Below are 19780 nucleotides of genomic sequence, written 5' to 3' on the forward strand. Positions count from 1 at the left end.
GCTGAACGGTCCCCCAGAGGGCCGAGCCGTCCCACTGCTGCACGCCACCCTAGGAGCCTGCGGACCGAGGCCTGGGGCCCGCATCTCTCCTGAGCTGGGCGGGGTCTTTCCGGCACCACTTCCAGGGCCGTGTAGCAGAAAAGGCATGAGCGTGTCAGGGCGACCGGGGTTCGAGTCCCAGAAATGAGACGGCGACCACTCAGAACCGCTGAGCTGCCCGAGAGGGAGGAGGCTTGAGCTGCCCTTGTCCCTGTGAGGTCGCTGCGCTCTGGGGGCCCTGTGTCGTGGGGGAGGGCTCCTGGCTCAGAGAGGCTCAGTGTCAGGCTGACAAGGGGCCAGATGAGGACGTGGGCCCGCCCCCCAGCGCTGCAGCCGGGATCGAGCAAGGCAGTGTTTACAGAGCTGCCCGAGCGTGGCTGGAAGGCCCGTCCTCGCGAAGCCGGGGCAGAGCTGGCCCGGAGCTGGAGCTGGGGTTCCGTCATGGGCAGGACCCGTCCGGCAGCTGTGGGCTGGGAGGGACGTGGTTCAGATGCGGTGCCCGGGGGTAAGCCGGCCGCTGTTCCCTCGCAGGCGTGGATGACGGGGAGGACATCCCCCGTGAGATGCTCGTCGGGATCTACGAGCGGATCCGGAAGCGGGAGCTGAAGACCAACGAGGACCACGTGTCGCAGGTGCAGAAGGTGGAGAAGCTCATCGTGGGCAAGAAGCCGGTAGGTGGTCTGCGCCCGCCGCGTGGAGCGGCACCGCCCGGGCACCCAGGAGCCCCCAGCCCCGCGACCCCAGGCCAGTCCCTGATGCCTCTGGAGCCTGGTTCCTCCGGTCAGGACTGGTGAATTACACCACCTTTAGGGCTGTCTTAGGGGCTTCCCTCTGGGTCCCTCCGAAGAGAGCCTGAGGCCTTGTTTTAGCCAGCGGCTGAGACTGTGCGCTGGCCCCCTGGTGCCCTGGGCTCCCCTCGAGCCCGCTGGGGGCGCTGGGGAGGTGCCCCGGGAGGGGTGTCCCTGGGGTCTCCACCAGGGCCCGGAGCGCGTGTGGGGTGTTAACCTCTCGTCGTTTGTTCCCCGTTTCCCCTGTAGATCGGATCCCTGCACCACGGGCTTGGCTGTGTGAGTGTCCCCCGCCTCCCCTTCTGTGTTCCCCGCGAGCCCCCAGCCCCCAGCCCCACCGCTCCGACTGCCCGAGTCACTCTCCGCAGCGATGAGAAGTTTGCTTGTCACAGTTCTCCCCGCCTCGGACCTCGGCGGCCCTGCAGAGAGGGCTGTGCTGTCGGGCTCAAAGCAGATGGTCTCCATGCATCTCACCTGGGCCTGGTCGAGCTTGTCCCCAGGCCCCGAGACCCTGCGCCTGAACCAATGGCCTTGGGGTGGCGTTGAGGCCTCCCGCCCCCTCCTGCCCACCTGGCCCAGGTCTGCCTCCCCAGTCCCTTCTGCTGGCTGCCAGGTCAGGGCCCAGGATCCCTGTCACTTGTGTGACCCAGCACCCCCCGGCCCCACGCCCTGCCGTCCTGTCTCCCGCCCCTGACAGCATCAAGCTGGGCCCACGTTCCCTCCCGTGTCCCTGCGACTGGCCGAGCTCGGCCCTGGAGAGCCATGTGTGCAGAAGGCGGGGACCACCCTCTTGGGGTGGTGACTGCTGGGTCGGGTCCCCACATGGCCCCCCAGACTCAGATGGCGAGGCTGAGATCCTTCAGGACGGAGGGCCCGGGGTCTGGGGGCTCAGGCTGCACGTGTCAGGCGCCTCAGAGGCTCCCCCTGGGCACCTGCCCCACACCCTGCTCTCAGTGCCGGGAGGGTGGTCTCCGTGGAACAGGGCCCGCGGGCGGCGGCGGGGCATCCTGGCCGGGGTGCGGGCTGACGCGGCCCCTTCGCACAGGTGCTGTCGCTGCCGCACCGCCGCCTCGTCTGCTACTGCCGGCTCTTCGAGGTTCCGGACCCGAACAAGCCCCAGAAGCTTGGGCTGCACCAGCGCGAAATCTTCCTGTTCAACGACCTCCTGGTGGTGCGTGGGCCCGCGGGCGCAGGGCTGGGTGCGCAGACCCCCGGCGCCTTGGGCTGCCTCCTCCAGGATGGAGCATTCGGCTTCCGTAGCTCCTGGCCCGGCCCCTCAGCGCCCGGGGAGCTTCTTCCTGACACCCCTAGCAGAGGCCTCACGGCTCCCTGAGCAGGGGCAGTCCCAGTCCCAGTCCCAGCCCCAGGACTGGAGGGCTGGACGTGGCAGAGAGGGACTCCCCAAGAGGACGTTGAGCTCTTGCCCCCAAAACAGGCAGCCTGGGGGTGAAGACATTCCCGCAACCGCCTTCTTCCCCGGGACCCCTGGCCCCTGGCTCCGCCCGATGGAGACCAGCCACTCTGCCCAGGCCCCCGAGCCTGGAGTCCAGACATGCGGCTCCCTGTCCTTTAAGAGCCCCTGACCTTGAGCAAGTCGCTGGGCCTGGTGTCCTCCGCTGTCTGACTCATCCGTCAGCGTGCTTCACTGGGCTTGCGTGGGGCCTGCGGGCGTGAGTGTCCCTCCTCCTACCGGCCCTTCGCTGCCCTGGGAGCCTGCTGGCCTCAGAGCTGCGGGGCGGGGCGGGGCGGGGCGGGGGTTCCTCACACAGGAGAACCGTGATTGCCTGGGGTGCCCCCGCAGTGCGGGCCTGGGGCTCAGCCTCTGCGTCTACCGTCCCCAGGTCACCAAGATCTTCCAGAAGAAGAAGAACTCGGTGACATACAGCTTCCGGCAGTCCTTCTCTCTGTACGGCATGCAGGTCCTGCTCTTCGAAAACCAGTGTAAGTGGGTCCCAGCGCCCAGAGTTCACGTTCCCACTGTTACCAACAGAGGGCCGGTTGCAGGCTCAGAGTGACCAGGGAGCATTTCATATCATCAGATGTGGGGCTCGTCACATCGACTTTCGCCGTTAACTTCTAGCGGGGGATAAGATTTTACATCCAGGGCAGAGTGAGTTTACTTAAATAAAATGTTGGTGGAAAGACATCCAGTAAAGACATCCAGTGGGTTTGACCAGTCGGGTGAGGGTTGTGCCTGAGGGGCCGCCGAGGTTCCCACCAGGGCCCCGGGTCCGCACGCTGGTGGCCGTGTAGCCCGGCTGTTTGACATCTCAGGGCATTGCACCCCCCCCCCCCCCGCCCAGGCTGGAAGGCTGCCCCCGCCTTGCTTCCCCCCGGGGAGTCTGGTGCCACGTGCTCTGTTCTGTCCAACAGGCCCCCCGGGGAAGGGGTGGCGGTGGCAGGGGCCCCCTGGGAACAGCCCGACCAGACCAGGTCCTCAGGCGGAGGGTCACCTCAGGCACCCGGGTCTCATACAGGCAGCTCCCGGCCTCTCACGTTAGACTTGGTCTGAACTTCGTCTTCCGTTTTATTGGACTGGTTCTGAGATCGTCATGCGGGGCTCAGCTGTCCTTGGCGTCTCCCGAAAGCCAGGTCTGGGCGCGTGAGGCCTGAGTCCCTGCGCAGTGGACAGGCTCCCCGAGCTGCTCTGTCTCCCCGGCCCGCGTCCCGATTTTAGGAACCTGCTCAGGCCTCTAAGCGTTGGAGCTCACGGCCCTGAAACAGGTCTGAGCTGTGATGGGATTGTCCTCCGGGCCGAGAACCGTCACACGCCGGGCGGTGGGTGCTTGATTCCCACTGACGAGAGAGGGGGCACCAGGACCCCACAGCCCAGAGAGCTCGGAGGCGGCCCCAGGCAGGAAGGAGCCAGGGGTGCTGTTGGCTGTGGGGCGCCCACAGTGTCCCCCGAGGGAGCTGGGCGGGGTAGGCACAGAGACCAGGCAGGGGACAGCAGGGTCCCCCGAGGTGACTGGACAGGTGAGTGGGGACACGGCCTCCGTCTCCTCCCAGACTCAGCACCCAGCCAGCCTCACAATCCCAGGCAGAGTGACCGAGGACCCTGATGTTCAGGGTCCAGGCTGCAGGCCCGTCCAGGGGGGAGGACCAGGGCCGGGCCCTGCCTCCACTCAGCCAGATCTGAGCCCGGCTCGAACATGGAGCAGTGCGGACCCCGGTCGGGAGCCAGGGGGCTGTCTGGTAGTCCCTGCAGCCTGCGCCGTGGGGCCCGTCCTCCCTGTGGGGGGTGCGTCCTGGGAGCCCCGTGGACATGCCAGGCCCAAGGGGAGCTGGGGAGCCCGCACACAGGCCCACGCTCTCGCGTCCCCCACAGACTACCCCAACGGCATCCGGCTCACATCCGCTGTCCCGGGGGCCGACATCAAAGTGCTGATCAACTTCAACGCCCCCAACCCTCAAGACCGCAAGAAGTTCACCGACGACCTGCGGGAGTCGGTCGCGGAGGTGCAAGAGATGGAGAAGCACAGGATAGAGGGTAAGGGCGTGGGCGTGGCCGGGGGCGGGCCCGACCCAGGAGCCTCCGCCCCTCTGGCTTCCCGCGGCCACGTGCCCGACGGCGCCCACCCCCCGCCCCGCCACCCAGACCACAGGAGGAGCATGGGGGGCGATATAGGGGTGGATGGGCAGGGGTCTCCGGGTGAGAGCCTGTCCTGCCCAGGGAACTACATCACGGCCCCGAGGAGGCCGCGGCGTTCCTGGTGCCCCCGCCCCTCCACGTCCGGAGCGCTGGAGCTGAGCTCCCACACCGGAGCGTGGCCGGCATTGATGTCCTCTGGGCCCAAGCACCAGGTGGACTCAGGGCTGAGGCCATCCCCGGCTCCCCTGAAAGCTGGCGATACCCACCCCTACCACCCCCCAGCTCTGAGCCTCGTTCCTGCAGTGGTCATGTTCCGGGGGACACAGGAGTGGCCCCCGCTCCCCAGCCTCCATCCACAGCCAGGCCAGGCTAGCCTGGCTCCACTCTAGACCCAGGAACGCAGTCTCCTCCCGAGTCGCTGAGCTTCCTGCAGGCCTCGGTGCCCTGACCTCTGCAGCCTCCCTGCGGGGTCTCCCTCGGTCCCAGGGGTTGGGGGGGGCATCACTCCAGCTCCTCCCCAGAGGACCTTGCCCCTCTGTCTCTCTGCCAACCCTGGAGGTGGCGGCTCGGCCCTGTGCCACCCAGAGCACACTACACCCCCTCATTGCTCCGTGTTGCCCTCCTGGGGGTTGCCCGGCCCTGCCACCACCCCCTGCCTGCCCTGGGCCAGGGCCCTGCTGCTCACTGCCCGGCGCTCTGTTGCAGCGGAGCTGGAGAAGCAGAAGGGCGTCGTGCGGCCCAGCATGTCCCAGTGCCCTAGCCTCAAGAAGGAGTCGGGCGGCGGGACGCTGAACCGGGCCTGCCTGGACGATAGCTACGCCGGAGGCGAGGGGCTCAAGCGCAGCGCCCTCAGCAGCTCCCTGCGCGACCTCTCGGAAGCGGGTAAGAGCCGGGCCGGACCACCCCCTGCCCAGCGCACACGGGGAGCTCTGCCATGCACAGCAGGCTTACATTGGCCAGAGGGGTGGGGGGCACCACAGCAGAGTGGCTTGGACTGAGCTGGTCCGGGTGGCCGCCCCCAACCCACCGTAGCATCTGAGCAGGCAGAGAGCGCATCCCCCGGAGGCCCCAGGGAATGGGGCCGCACGGTCACAGGCAGGACAGCTGGGCGGGAACCCTGTCTCCCCTGCTCTTTGCCCTTCTGTTTCCTGAGCCCGGCTCTTGCACAAGGTGAGCCAAGCCCCGTCGCTCTGCGCTGCCCATGCCTGCACCCCACGCTGACAAGGGCCGGGGGGCGATGCCGCTGCACCGTGTCAGGGGCCCCGTCATTGCCCGCGGTCCCGGGGCCTGCTCTCCCGGCAGAGGTCCCCTTCCCAGGAACTCTGGGCCTCCGTACAGCCCAGAGGCGACGGGGAGAAAGCCTGGGCGGGAGTGTCTTTCCGTGTCGTTTCCTCGTTTCTGTGCGTGTGTGGTTTGCTGCCAGCCTCTTAACCCGCAAGCAAGCCGCCCAGGTCTCCTGGGGTGGGCTGTGCCTGGAGCTTCCCGGAGCGCCAGGCGTGGCAGTGGTGGGGGTGCGGAGCCTGCTGCCCCAGCCTGCTTTGCTTGCCAGTGCTGTCAGGGAGGCCATAGGCTGAAGCGGGCAGCCTTGCCATCCCCCACGAGGCGCGTCTGGCCAGGCAGCTCCTCCCCGGCAGAGGCTGGCTCAGTGTGGAGGTGGAGCGGAGGCAGCCAGGCACGTGGACATGTGGCCATCCCAGTGCTGTAGGCTCCTGGGACCCTCGACTTGCACCCTGGCCCCGGGAGCCCGACATGACCTGGGTTTGCTGGGGGGAGCCCCTCTTGGGGTGAGATCAGCCTCCTCCCCCTTCCCTGGCCCCTCCCCCGCCGGGTGCTTGCCCAGCCCAGCAGCCTCAGGCATCACTGCGTGGTCAGCTGTGGGCCCCTAGAGAGAGCTGCTCGAGCCCGCATCCCATCCCCACCCGCCCCCCACACCCAGCAGCGCTTCGTCCCTTCAGCATGTTCATTTCTCAGAAGTTTTCCCCTGTTTTCTTTATTTTTGAGTTGGATTTTTTCCTTTGCTTCTGTCTCATCATTTTATTTTTTTTCCATCATGAAAATGTGAAGTGCATGGCCAGCGTGAGAGTCAGGCAGGGCTTCTCAACCTGGCTCTGCTGACTTCTTGGGCCGGACCATCCCTGCCGTGGGGGCTGCCCTGTACAGGACACCTCTGACCACTAGATGCCAATAGCACCCCAGTCATGACAATCAGACACCTCCCTCCAGATTGCTGGGTGCCCTCAGCAGGGAGAGGGCAGAGTCTGGCTGGCAGCATGGCTGTGGTTGAGAACCTCTGGTTTTCCTGTGGCTCGTGACACCCAGCTAGACGTAACCGAATTGCTCTGGGGCCCTGCAGGCTGGAGCCCAGGGCCCATGTTTGGGTTTGTGCAGTGGGGCCACCTCAGGCCTCTAGGGGCCTCGTCCAGCCCCCGTGGATAGGAGTGGCCTCAGCACAGCTGGCCAGTTACTCTGGCCGCTGACGGTCAGGACCCCAGGCGTCCGCTCTCTGCAGACGGAGCCATGTGCCAGTGCATGGCTGTGTGAGGGGCCAAGCTCTGAGCTCTGGCTGGTTTCTGTCGGGGATTCTCAGCCAAGAAGGACTGCAGGGGAGCAGAGTCCTTGGACCCTACACTGAAGAGGGTCCCCAGGAAGAAGCTGCCTGCTCCCGACAGTGGGAGGTGAGGTTCCGCGGATGTTCCAGTCCCCGCCGGGGACAGGCCCCCCTGCGACCACCACAGGAAGACAGGCCAGCGTCAGCCATCTCCGAAAGAGGCCACAGGTGCGCGCTCTGTGCTGGACAAGGTCAGGGAGAAGCGCTTCGAGGCAGTGACGTCCCCGCCTGCGTGCCCGGCTGAGAGGGACTTACAGGGGATGGCCCAGGGGGAGGGCCAGTGAAGCCCAGCGGCGGGCTCGTCCTTGCTCCCAGAGCGGCTGCCCCAGACTTGCGACCACCCAGCTATCCAAGAGCCAGGACCCCAGGGACAGGGCTTCAGCCCGCCGTGAACCTCGGGGGCCCGGGAGGCAGGCGTGGTTTGATGGCCCAGCAGGACCCAGGCAGCCGGCTTGCCAAGAGCCAGAGGAGGGCGCAGCCCCGACCCAGCTCCTGCGGAGCTGCAAGGCCTCGTCCAGTCTCCATCCGTATGGTCCCCCTTTTGCCTCTGCCGGGGCCCCTGCTCATTCCAGGGGCACCAGAGCCGTGCCAGCCCGTGATCAAGGATCCCAAGGGCCTCCAGGCAGAGCCTCGATGGGCCCACACAGCACGCCACTTCGGGGGCTTTGGCTCCAGCTCTAGGCCAAGTCATCCCTCTGGGTCTCCGTTCCCCAGCTGCAGGGGCGACGAGCGCTGCCCCCAGGGTCTGTGAGAGTCACCGCCCGCAAAGTGTCGGTGGGGGGCCTGGCCCAGCGTGCCAGCCGCTGTCACCCTCACCATTGAGAGGACCACAGACAAAACCTGGGGCGGGGCCCTGCTGGCCCACCCTGAGAAGCCAGCAAGCTGTGAAGAGCCACGCCAGCTGTCCATCCAGGCGCAGCTTCCGAGCTGGCCATGGCCAGGCTGACCGGGCCTTCTCTAGCCCTCGAGAGGCGCCAGCTAGGATGGAGGGCTCCCTGAGGCTTGTGCAGGATTCTGAGATGGGGGCCCCCAGGGCTGCGCTGTCCCGGCCCATCCCTCTCCATCAGTAGATGGGGTGTGCGTGTCCACACGCCTGTACGTGGCCTCCAGGGGGCAGGTGCCCACAGGCGTGCCTGGACTGGAGTGCAGACGAGCGCAAGGACATCCCGCATCTCCTGTTGACCTGCAAAGTCCAAGAGATGATTTCTAAGAAACTCAGATTCCCTCCTGGACATCCGAGTAAGAGCCCTCCCGAGTCTTGGCCCATGCTGGGCAGGAGGGGTTCTGTTTAGCTCCTTTGAGGCCCAGCACTGAGCCCGGGCCTGGCCCGGTCCTGGTAGGAGAAGCAAGCTGGCTGCAGGGCCGAGCAGGACACCGAGGCGGAGAGTCAGCAGGCTGCCGGGGGCCACCCCTCCCTCTGCAGGGCCCCCCTCTGGCGGCTGGGGACTCTGTTTCTGCCCCATGCCCCTGCGCTGTGTGCTGAGACAAGACAAGAAGGGGAGGTCACCCCTCATCCATATCTGCTGAAAGATGAGGAGGGACAGGTCACCCTCGGCTGGGGACGAGGGCCACGTCTGCCCAGTTGTCCGTGGTCCTCAGCACCGCATCCGCCCTGCAGCCCGGTCCTGTGGGCTCTGGGGCTGGGACCCGGCACCGCCTTCAGGGGACCCCAGGCTCCCAGCTGGACTCAAGTCTGGGGGTCAGCAGGTGAAGACCCAGGCCCTGGACACTCCCCTCAGCCTGCTGTTGCAGGCACGTGCAGCTGCTGCCGTTTCAACCCAAAGGGTCCAGACACACCCTGTCCGCCCAGCGCAGGTCGGGGTGTGGGCCACACCACGGTACAAGGCCGCCCCTTCCGTCTCCTGGGCACCTGGGCTGGTCCAGCTCGGGGGCAGCATGGCCAGGGTCTCCCGCCTCACGTGGACAGGTGGATGTGGCGTAAACTGCTCGCCGTGGGAATGAAGTCGCTCAGTCCATCGGCCAGAGCCCCCATCTCCTGGCGTGGACAGAGGGCACTTGTTCTGCGCGGCGGGGCTTGTAGAAGCCGGAAGAATGTCTGGAGTCCCTTCTCTGTCCCCAAGAGCTGGCTGGAGGCTGGACCCGGCCAAGCCCTCAAGCTGGGCACCATCGTCCCCGACAGCCTCGGTGTCCTGCAGGAACCCCCGGAGAAGTCATCTGGAGGGCCCATGGAGGGTGGGGCAGGCTCTGGGCCTCCAGAACCAAGAGGAAGACTCAGCCTCCTCGGGCACGGCCAGCGCGGATCGCATGCCTGCCTCGCGCCACGTGCGGGGCACTCAGAGGCGTTGTCAGTGAGGGCTCATGGCTGGGAAGGTGTGTGGCGTCCCGGGGGGCTGGCGCCCACAGTGGAGAGAGCTGGTCTGCGGGCCCGTCCATGCCCCCGGCCAGACACTGCACAAAGCAAACGCGGCCCCAGAGAGAAGGGACCTGGAGCTCATCTCCTGAGAGTCCCCATGCCCTGCAGGCCGCAGTGTGTGTGTGTGCGTGCGCGTATGTGCGACATACGACTGTGAAATCCACCAAAGGGCAGTGCAGGACCACGCTTGGCTCGTTTCAGCTGCTGGAGGAGCCGGCCCGTCCCCACGGGCCGATGGCCGAGGGTTCCCCCCACCCTCCCCGGCACCCACCCCACAGGCTTCCAGTCCACGAAAGGGGGATAAAGTTAGGCTGGTCGGAAAAGATTTTTTTTTTTCGTCTTTTTGTCTGTCTTTTTTTTTTTTTTTTTGCTTTTTAAGAACCGCGTTGTCTTTAAGTGGTCAGCGCCCTGCCCCCGGCTCCGCCGGGCCGCGGGTGGCAGCGCGGGCCGCGTCGCGTCTAACCTCTGGTATTGCATGTTCTGGGCAGGGAAGCGAGGGCGTCGCAGCAGTGCGGGATCGCTAGAGAGCAATGTGGAAGTAAGTAGGAGCCCGTCCGGCTGGCTGTCGTGTGTCGCCTCCCGTCCTCAGTTTTCGCCTCTTGTCTATTTTTTTGTTCGTTTTTTTTTTTTTGCTCCTCCTTCCCTCCTCCACAGAGGCCAGATCCACCCCGCCTGCCTGGCACGTGCATGCCGCCCGCCTAGACGCCCGCGCCCCTCACCGCTTGTGGGGGCTGGATCGGTGGGGCGGGTCCGGGTCTGTATGTCACGGTTTAGTCTCCGCTTAACCCCCGCCCCGCGGCCCCTGAGCATGGTTAACACCCCGGCTCCCGCACTCCAGGCACGGCCCCGCCCCCTCGCTGTCGGTCCCGCCCTCGGACTTTCACGCTCCGCCCTTCCCATCGCTTCTCCTTCCTGGAGGTTCGATTGCTGTGTGTCTGCAGTCAGGGCGCCTCGGAATTGCTCAGCCAGCTCGGGGGCGGAGAGCCGGGGGAGAGAGGAGTTCAGTGTGGATTTCATGAGGTTCCATTCATCCTCCAGCCATCTCGACATCCCTGTTCTCATCTCCGCTCAGCTTGCAGGCCTCTCTGTCTCCTCTCTTCCCGTGTTTCGTTGGCGTTAGGTAGTTAGGTAGCCGCAGTGAGACGCCTAGGCGGTGCCCACCCGCAGGGGGAGGCTCCCCCAGCCCCTCCTGCGGCCCTCAGCACCCCCTCCCCGCAGGCAGAACACACGCCCTCGGACACTGAGGACCCAGGAGAGCTCAGGGCAGGGTGTGGGCGGGAGCGGGCCCCTCTCCGCCCGCCCCGCGCACGCCGCTCACAGACACCCGCAGACACACGGCTCTGATCTGAAGGCGCGGGCCACCCCCCAGGCAGGGTGCTCAGCACGGCTGCGTTACCCCCACGTGTCTCTCCCCCAAGGCCCCTCGTGGGCCGCCAGCAGACCTGCACGGCAGTGTCCGGAGGTGGCCCCTGAGTCCAGCCTCACGCGGCCCGGCCTCTGCGGCCAGCACGTCGAACTAAGGCTTAGCAGTCACTGGGTGAAACTTTTTAACATTTTTTTTTTTTTTTAAGAATCATTCTGCCGTAAGTGCGCTAAGCTCTTTTAATTTTGGTTTCTATGAATTTCCTTTTTAGGGGTCCATCATTAGCAGTCCTCACATGCGCCGGAGAGCTGCTTCAACACGAGACTGCCCACCTCGCCCACACCAGGCCATGCCCAGCTCCTCCTCCCTCCTGGGCTCCCTGTTTGGGAGTAAGAGAGGGAAGCCCCCTCCCCAGGCGCACCTGCCCCCAGCCCCGCCCCCGCCACACCCTGCGGCCGGCCACCCCCAGGGGCCTGTGGAGGGCCCCCTCGCGGGCCCGGCGCACGGGCACCACGCCCAGTACTGCCACCTGCAGCAGAACCCGCCCCCCTACCACCACCACCACCACCACCACCCCCCGCAGCACTTCCAGCACGCACACCAGTGCCACCACGGCCCCCACGGGGGGCACCCCGCCTACGGGGCCCACGCGCACGGCCACCCGCCGCTGCCTGCGGGCCACACGGGCCACGTGGTGCACCACCACGGGCAGCCGCCCGCCCCACCGCCCCCCACCAGCAGCAAGGCCAAGCCCAGCGGCATCAGCACAATTGTGTAGACAGCCTGAGTGGGGGTCCCGGACCCCCCCGGAACACGTGCACACCACACAGGCGCGCCCAGGGGTGGCAGCCCCAGACCAGACCCAGGGCACCTTCTGTTTGCACCTCCCCTCCGCCCCCAGGCCTGGACGGACCCCCCCGAGCCCCGGGGCTCGAGTCACAGGGAACACAGCCCCCGGTTTGAGTTGGCAGGGGCGCCCCTCAGCCCGAGAGGTGGGCCTTGGCCTCCACCAGTCTGGAAACGGTGCCGCCGGCCGGGTAGACGTTGAACCGAGTCCCAGCCCCCATCCCCACCCAGCTCCCAGCTCTCTGCTCCCTCATTGTACCTGGGGGTGATGACCCAGCCTAGGAAAAGAAAAGATGACACACAAAACCAGAGGCAGAACCAAACACACACCCCAAAACTTGCTGCATTATTGCTCTTTTATTGACAATGGGCAAAACCTAAGTAGACCTGATATGGTTGATGAAAATACGTAAGTAAACTTTATATAATATAAATATATAAATATATAAATACATATATACATATATATATATACGGTATAGGTAGGATTTGTGTGTGAAAGGCAAATGTTTCAGTCCACAGAATTAGCAATAGAGACTTTACAAGGAGCCCCACTTACCTGATAGGAAGACAGAACCTTAGACAAACGTGTGAGAGATTAGACCAAAAATGTAAACGCTAGGGACAAACTCAGATACTTCCATATTTTCGTAAGAAGAGATGCCCCACCCCCAGGACTGGCTGAAATCTTTACGCGATCACTACTAACCGTGCCAAGTAACATAGCATCCAAGTGTTTTCAAAGTCCGATATTGCTTTGTACAAATCCTTATTTTATTAACAGATGACTATCATAGGTAATCAGTATTATAACTGCTCTGTTATTTCAGGTAAGCAAATAGATTTTAAAAATGCAGTGAACTCTACCGTAGCAACTCGGGAGCACTAGTTCCGAACTGGTTGTCCCGGACTGTTGGTTACCCAGACTCTTAGACACTTTAAATGGCTGCAATAACTGTGAATTTCCATGATCCATATTTCTTTCGTATGCATCCGGTTTACTGCACACTCATTCAGAGCCCTCCGCGGGCGCCCCACACCCGGCAGAGAGGCGTTCATCTCCCACATGAAAGCGACCAGCTCATGCCCGTCTCCCCAGCACCATAGCCCCTCATCCTGTCTCCAGCCGCTGCAGGCAGACGCCCCGGAGAACCGAAGGCTGCTGCTCTTGGCGGTTAGCGATCCAGGGCGGTGTGTGTGCTTCCAGTTTTGTTTTCTGAGTGGTGGCCGTGACCCTCGTGATTCCATGTGGCCGTGTGCTCGCACGCCCCCGTGTTACGCCCCCGCGGCCAGTCCGAGCCCGGCGAGGAGCGCCCCGCCCCCGCCCCCGCCGGGGCGCGCCCGGCCCTCGCGCTGTGCTCTGTCGCTTCCGTGTGTGGGGGCCCCGTCCGCTCCCTCGGGGCCGGAGTCACCCACGGGCCGTCCTTTGTAGTTTCAGCCCTTCGAGCCACTGCAGCCGCCTGTGCTGTGCTCCTAGGCCGCGGACCGGAGGAGCGCCCCGGGCCCTGCCGGGCGGGAGCCCCCGCAGGAAGGGCGAAGCTGGCGTGGGACTGCACGGGCGCGGGGCCCAGGACTGCGGCGGGACAGCCCCGGGGCTCTGCCCACCCCACCCCACCCCTTTCTCGCATCATCCAGGTCTCCAAACCAGCAATTCTGCAAGCCGAGCACTTTGTTAATCTCCAGAGAGAGCAAATACAGCAATCCAGAGTTGAGCCTTTTTTTTTCTTTTTCGAGAGAAGTGTGACTTTAACCTGCCCGCCTTTATCTTCTCGTCCGTGTGGTCCTCCTCCCTTGGGCATCCGCTCAGAGAGACGGGAAGCATGGCGTGTCTGTTCCGGTCCGGGCTGGGCTAGGGGGTGGGGGTGGGGAGGCTCCCCAGTTCCACGGACCCCGAAACTCCCGGTCACCCCGCAGAGCCCGGACCCCAAGGCGTCCTGTCTTGCGGTTTCAAGGGCGGCGGCGTGCCTGGGAACAGTCGACGTGTACTGCATGTCCTCCGGTGTCAGGCGCGTGAGGCCACACTGTGTCTCATGTATTTGCAAAACTCTCAGTGTTAATGTTGACAAATAGTTGAAGTAAAGTGGTAACATATTAAATATGTCGGCTTTTCTTCACCGTCTGTACCAATCGTAGGATCTAACTGTAAACTCCAGGTTGTTCCAGAAAAGATGCAGGCAGCTGGCTGGCAGCAGGCCGCCCTTTCCAGAGGGCCATCCCTGATGGGGCAGAGCCCAGTGGGGTAGAGCTGGGGCACAGGGCACCCTCTCTCTGTGCCATTCAGAAGCCCCACCTCCGACCTCTTAGGTCCACAGGGCTGGGCGCTTCCCGCTTTCTGCTGGCTGGGTTCCAGTTAGTGAGGTTTCATCAGCGTGTGTGTTTCGGGGACAAACGTATCACGGGATGAGTGTCCCCAGAAGGCCCACTGTTCCGTGGAGGAGGCTGGAGCCGGGCTGCCCCGACCTCACAGGGAAGCAGACGTTACTGATGGGCTGGTGGTCCCAGGCACTCGCCTGGGACCGCTCTCTCGGGACCCCAGCCCACCCCAAGGCCCGCCCGCTAGCACAGGAGGCGGAGGCAGAGACGGGGTGTCACCAGGCCTCGTGTCCTCCATTCTCACTGTCAGGACGCATGTGGGGCGTTTCGCTCACAGATTATCTCAGCAGGAGACCCTTAGAGGAAGCAAGCTGGTACCATCACCCAACATCTTTTCTGGGACAACAATGAAGTCATGTATTTGTATTTTTTTTTTTAAGTTTATGAATGGATTGTATAACAATGTAAAAATAAAGTTCATCCTAATATGACATGCGCCTCTTACTTAAAAACGTCCTCAGTTGTCCTGTGTAGAGCGATTTTTGCATCCCCCACCGCATGCCCCCGCAGCCTCTCGGTTTTAAGATGAGCTAAGTGACAGCAGGTAGCACACGTGACCCTAGAGGCTGACTCGGCACCGCACGAAGCCGTGTCGCCACAGGTAAGCATGCACCGTACCGTCCGCTGCAAAACACCACCGCCCTCCCTGCCTGAAAAACGAGCCCTTCCGTAAGTATCTTAAACACGGCAACGATGATCCAGGAGGCAGTTTGCAGAGTGAGTCAGCGTGGGGCTGGAATGGGGGCGGGGGGCCTGGTCTCCGTGTGACCCCCCTTGCAGTCACAGGGCACACTCAGCACCGTCCCCTCTGGGGCCCTGTCACTCACCTTCGAGTCGTCTCCCACAGTTAGAACCAGGACTTGAGTGCAGGTTGTTGAGACCTCAGGGCCCCCCTGGCTCGCGGGAAGCCCAGCACCCACGGTGTAACTTTTCGGAGAGAGGAGTGGTTTTGTTTCCCTGTGTGTTCTGTTTGTAAGTAACAGACTCTACTGATGTAAAACCATAGCTGTGACCAGTGTGGAGAAAGCAAATAAACTCTTCGAAACACTCGCGTTCTCACTTTTTCTGGGAAGACCGGCTGTTTCCCTGTTGGCTGGACACAGAGGTCCCCAGGTGGCGAGCTGGCCCATCCCTGGTTGTGACCACGGTGGGCTGCGGCCTCTGGGAAAACTCGAATTTGAGGATGCTGACAGATGACTTAAGATAAAGGTACTCATCACAACGTAGGCACTGGTAGAAGATTCCCAAGGTATTTATAATTTCTAGCAGCTTTGAACAAAATTTTGTGCTTTCGTTGAGTTAGAGGAGATGGACCCTATGAAGCGTGGGGCTGGGCGGGGTTGGCTTGTGGTCAGAAAGACACCCAAGGGCCCAGCCCCCGTCACGCGACGGGTAACATCACCTGGAAGCCAGAAAGATGGGTTCTGTTCTCCCAGAAGCAGGGGTTCTGCAAGAATGTGCTTGGCTGGTGCTGTTTCTCCTTTCCTTAAACCCAGATCAGCTCCAAAGAATACCCCCTTTGAAAGCTTCGCTACATACAAAACGAGGTAAAATCGGTTCATCTGATTTGCGGGCAGCGCTAGAGGGTCACGTCAGTGGCCATGATCGGTGGGGGGCTGCCCTCCACAGAGGGGGGAGTTCCCACGGGAAGGCATTCCCAGGTTTCTGCAGCTGGATGACGGCCCTGGGTTGGGGGTGCCCTCCAAGGGAGGGGAGCTGGTTCCTGGAATTCGCAGAGATCCTTCAGCCTGTGACGTCACCTCACACAGAGCTGCCGCCACCTGCCACTCAGCCAGCGCTACAGTTTCAGGCTTGTCTCCCCGGGATGGACAGGGGGGTGCCTCCGGCCAGCTTCTCTGTGCGCAGTGCCCCACCCAGGACTGCTGCAATCAAGATGCATCTGAAAGCACGCTGCTGGTTGGAAGGGGGCGGGGGTCACGGCACAACCACGGGCTGATCTGAGGGTGTGTGAGTTGCCAGCTGTCTGCAGCTCCTGCCCCTGAGAGTCGAGCCGGGGACGCAGCATGCAGTGGGACTCCTCCGAGAGCAGTTCCTGCTCAGTGGCCGTGTTCCGGAGCTCGCCTTGCGCTTCATCGCTCAGCAGCTTTCAATACTGTTCACGCGCCCCGTGGTGAAACACGCAGCGTCTTCGGTTCCAGTCTCGCCTTCGTCTCGGGAGTGGCAGGGGCTGGTGCGGGGACACCTCCTCTGTCTCCTCTGCTGGCTGACACCCTTCCCCGGAGCCTTGAGTGCTGGCCTCGGGGTCACAGAAAGCCGTCTCCCTTCCTCCTCTCGGCACACAGCCCACCCTCTGTTTTCCTGGAGAAATCCCCGGGTTCAAATCTCCAGCCCAGAGCACCTCAGACGCTTTGTCCAGGACCAAATCCATGACCGCACGCACAGCTGGGCTCCTGGGCCCCCCTCCACCCCGTTGGTGAACAGCGTCCCTGCGAGGGGTGCAGATTAGAGCTAGGGAGCGTTCTGGATGCCTGTCCTCATCCTGACTCCAAGTCTGTGCTGCCAACAAGCCCTTTTGACTTGGACCTCCCTCTTCACATCTCACCTGCCCTCAGGCTTGTCCCCTGGACTAGAGCCCGGTACCTGGGCTCCCGGCCGCCACGGTGGGCCTCTCAACCCCTCTGCACTGCCACCAGGGGAGTCTTCTAAGGGTGCTGCCTGCTTGAAGGCACATCAAAGACTTTCTACTGCCCTCGGGATTCAAAATAAACCTGCAGAAGCTCCTGGACGCGGGCTGCGTGTCTGTCGCCTGTCCTCCCCGCTTCACCCCCGCTGTCCCATTTCACTCCAGCAGCACTAGTCCTTCAGACGCCCAGGGAAGCCGTGTTCCCCTTGCCTCAGGGCCTGTGCAAGCGTGACCCCTGCTGTTCCCCAAACGTAGGATGATGCCCGCGCCTTTGTTGAGTTAGGGCCTGTTTCCTGCAGCCAGTTTCAGCCACTACCTGCTCTGCGGTGCGTTCGCGTCGTTGTGTGTTCAGGGGCGTGATCATCAGTTGCTCTAAGTGTGACAGGGTCAGGTCCTTGCACACCTGTGAGCCCGACAACATGTGGCAGGAAGTAGGGCTTTCGTGAATGCTTGCTGAATGAGCGGATGAGTACCGATGCTGGAAGAAGGGAGCTTAGTGCGCGATGCAACTCGGAGATGTCAGAGCCCTGGGGACGCAGCTGGGTTCTGTGCTCCCTGTTAATTCAAGGAATGGTCTGGGCGAGGGCTGGAGGGTTTTGCTCATTGTGTTTTAACTTCATCACATATGGCTTAGTATTTGGAGCGTTTGGAAAGAACAGACTCATAACAAGCATGGGGAGCCCCCACAAGTCTCTCCGCTTCCCGCCCTGCTCTTTGGGCATGTTGCTTGGTTCCCTGGTTCAGATCTTTGGGGTGTGTCCCAAACAGTCTGCAGGTGTTGTTCAGTGCCCCTTGTGAAGAAAGAGTTTCACCATGGAAACCGTCTAGGAGACGCTGGATCAGAGTTAAACCGTTAGTCCTGCAGAACCTCTTAGAAGGACGGCATTGTGTTGTGACTCTCAGAGGCAGTCTGCGCCGCGTTTCCCAGACGTCCATAGCGGCGGACTCTGTCGTGTGCCCAGCGTCCAGTTCGGAGGTGTGTCTGTGCCAGCTGCCGTTCCTTTTTCCCCTGACATATCCTGGTGTTGGAGAGGATGCAGCGCTGTGGTATTTACGTGCCAGCCCGTCATATGGACGGGCCCTGATGGGCCTGCCTTCACGTAGCATTGTCTCGGTGAATAAGGAACAGACGGGCGGAAACTGCAGTGCTTCTGAGCAGATGTGGTGGCTCCAGGAGGAAGCGGGGGCCTGGGGGAGTGGGGCGCCCGAGTCTGACTTTTAGGGCAGAGTTCCTGGGCTGGGCGATGACACCGCTCTGGTGGCCCAGGGTGGCCATCCGTCCCCCTGCATTGCCTCCAGTCGGGCGTAGTCAATTCAGCCCTCACTTGCCTCGGGAACGCACCCCACCTTCCAGCACAGAGTGGGTCTGCAAGAAAGAGGGCCCAGCCGTGGGCAGGTGTGCCGTGAAGGAGCTCGTTTCTACTCCCGATTCTGACTCTTTGAGACTTTTAGGGGTTTAAAGGACATGTGCTTTGAATCTCTGAGAGATAATCTGTGCTGAGTTTCCCAGACTCTCTTGTACCCCTGACCACACTCCCCATGTATCTCCACAACGTGACCAGTGTCCCATACGGGAGAAGCCCCATTTAAACCCAGAAGGTGGAGACCACAGCTCTGGAGGTGTCACCAGCTGTGGGACTAACAGGAAATAAAACATTCTAGGATAAAAAATGCCATAGGACCATGGTGGCCGCTGGAATTGGAATCCCTTCCCACATCCTGAGAACGGGTCAGAAAAAGAACAAAGAAAACCTCTCTAGCCCAGACCGGCAGCGTAACCGGGAGAGGGCAAACGTCACAGGTTGCAGTGAGTGGTCCACGGGGGTGTGAACGTCTTGGACGAGCAGAGCTGCCTGGACTCCAGAACATAGAGCCCGCGAGGGCTGCGCGGGACAGAGGCGGCGCGACCTTGCCGCGGGCCCCACCCTCAGGGCAGACCGCCCTCAGGCAGCAGCAGGGACCCTACATCCAGAGGAGAGGGGGCGCCTTAAAAGAGGCAGGTTCCCTGAAGGCCTGGCAACGAAGGACAGAAAGGGGCAGCTAGGATGAGGGCCCTGTTCAAACACGAGCTGTCGGAGAGTCAAAGCTGATGGGCCTGTAGCTAACCAAATCAACAGGAAAAGGAAACATGAATAAGACGTGCCAGTGGGGAAGCAACTGTTGCAATGAAGGAAAAAATTGAAAGCAATGCTCCCTGGAACAACTCCGTGGAAATAAATTCGGAAAAACCTAGATAAAACTGACATTGAGGCAAAACTGACCCCTGGAGAGACAGACATTTAAAACACAAATTCCCATAAGAGAATTAGAAAAAAAAAGAAAAGTAATCCAGTGCCAGGTCCAACTGCTTTCTTAGAGGAATTCTTTCAAACCTTCAAATTTAAGATAATCTCAATGTTACTCAAACGGCTTCAGATCACAGCAATGGAAGGAAAACTTAGGAAACCTTTTTTATGATATGACTATAGCAGTGTTTTCTAAACCTGGTAAAAGCTGCATAAAAACAAACCCACAGACAACCGAAGCAAAAATATGGAGAAAACAATAGTAAGCATCTAACGAGGCATTAAATATTAACAGATACACAGTTATCAGTTATACCATGAGGGGGTTAATCCGCACATGGTTTGCAGTTGGCCCTCCACATCCCCAGATGCAACCAGCTTCGGACTGTGCTCTCCTATAGTGGCGGGTTTTTTTTTTTTTCTTATGTTTTTAATTTTTTTTATATTGGAGTTTGGCCTCCCCAGTGGCTCAGCAGATAAAGGACCCACTGGCAATGCAGGAGACGCAGGTTCAATCCCTGAGGTGGGAAGGTCCCCTGGAGGAGGAAATGGCAACCCACTCCAGTATTCTTGCTGGAGAATCCCATGGACAGAGGAGCTTGGCGGGCTGCAGTCCACGGGGTCGCACAGAGTTGGACACGACTGAGCGCCCACACATAGTTTCCATTGCTGTGTTTGTTTTGAGCACACAGCAACCTGATTCAGATTCTTTTCCCATATAGGTTATTACGGAAAAGCGAGTTCCCTGTGCTGAGCAGCAGGTCCTTGTTGATTATCTACGTTATATATAATAGTGTGGCCAGTCGCTCAGTCCAACTCTGTGACCCCATGGACAGCAGCACGCCGGGCTTCCTTTCACCATCTCCCT

At 61.8% G+C, this 19780-nt stretch overlaps 1 protein-coding gene across 5 annotated transcripts in view; it reads left to right on the forward strand.

Moving 5' to 3' along the window:
• IQSEC1 (IQ motif and Sec7 domain ArfGEF 1) overlaps window positions 1-14321 on the forward strand; it is a 278166-nt gene extending 263845 nt beyond the window's left edge. For 2 of the 5 annotated variants that reach the window (XM_068981811.1, XM_068981812.1), the window contains 8 exons: window positions 571-710; window positions 1077-1106; window positions 1873-1998; window positions 2669-2768; window positions 4156-4317; window positions 5125-5301; window positions 9890-9939; window positions 11036-11542. In XM_068981811.1, the coding sequence (XP_068837912.1) occupies window positions 571-710; window positions 1077-1106; window positions 1873-1998; window positions 2669-2768; window positions 4156-4317; window positions 5125-5301; window positions 9890-9939; window positions 11036-11542 (1292 nt within the window). Of the gene's footprint in view, window positions 1-570; window positions 711-1076; window positions 1107-1872; window positions 1999-2668; window positions 2769-4155; window positions 4318-5124; window positions 5302-9889; window positions 9940-11035; window positions 11543-13042 lie in introns of those variants that run through there. The other 3 variants (XM_068981814.1, XM_068981813.1, XM_068981815.1) reach the window with 3 other exon arrangements.
• The last annotated feature ends 5459 nt before the right edge of the window (window positions 14322-19780 follow it).

The sequence above is a fragment of the Capricornis sumatraensis genome, chromosome 10, assembly GCF_032405125.1.
Source record: "Capricornis sumatraensis isolate serow.1 chromosome 10, serow.2, whole genome shotgun sequence".
NCBI lineage: Eukaryota > Metazoa > Chordata > Mammalia > Artiodactyla > Bovidae > Capricornis > Capricornis sumatraensis.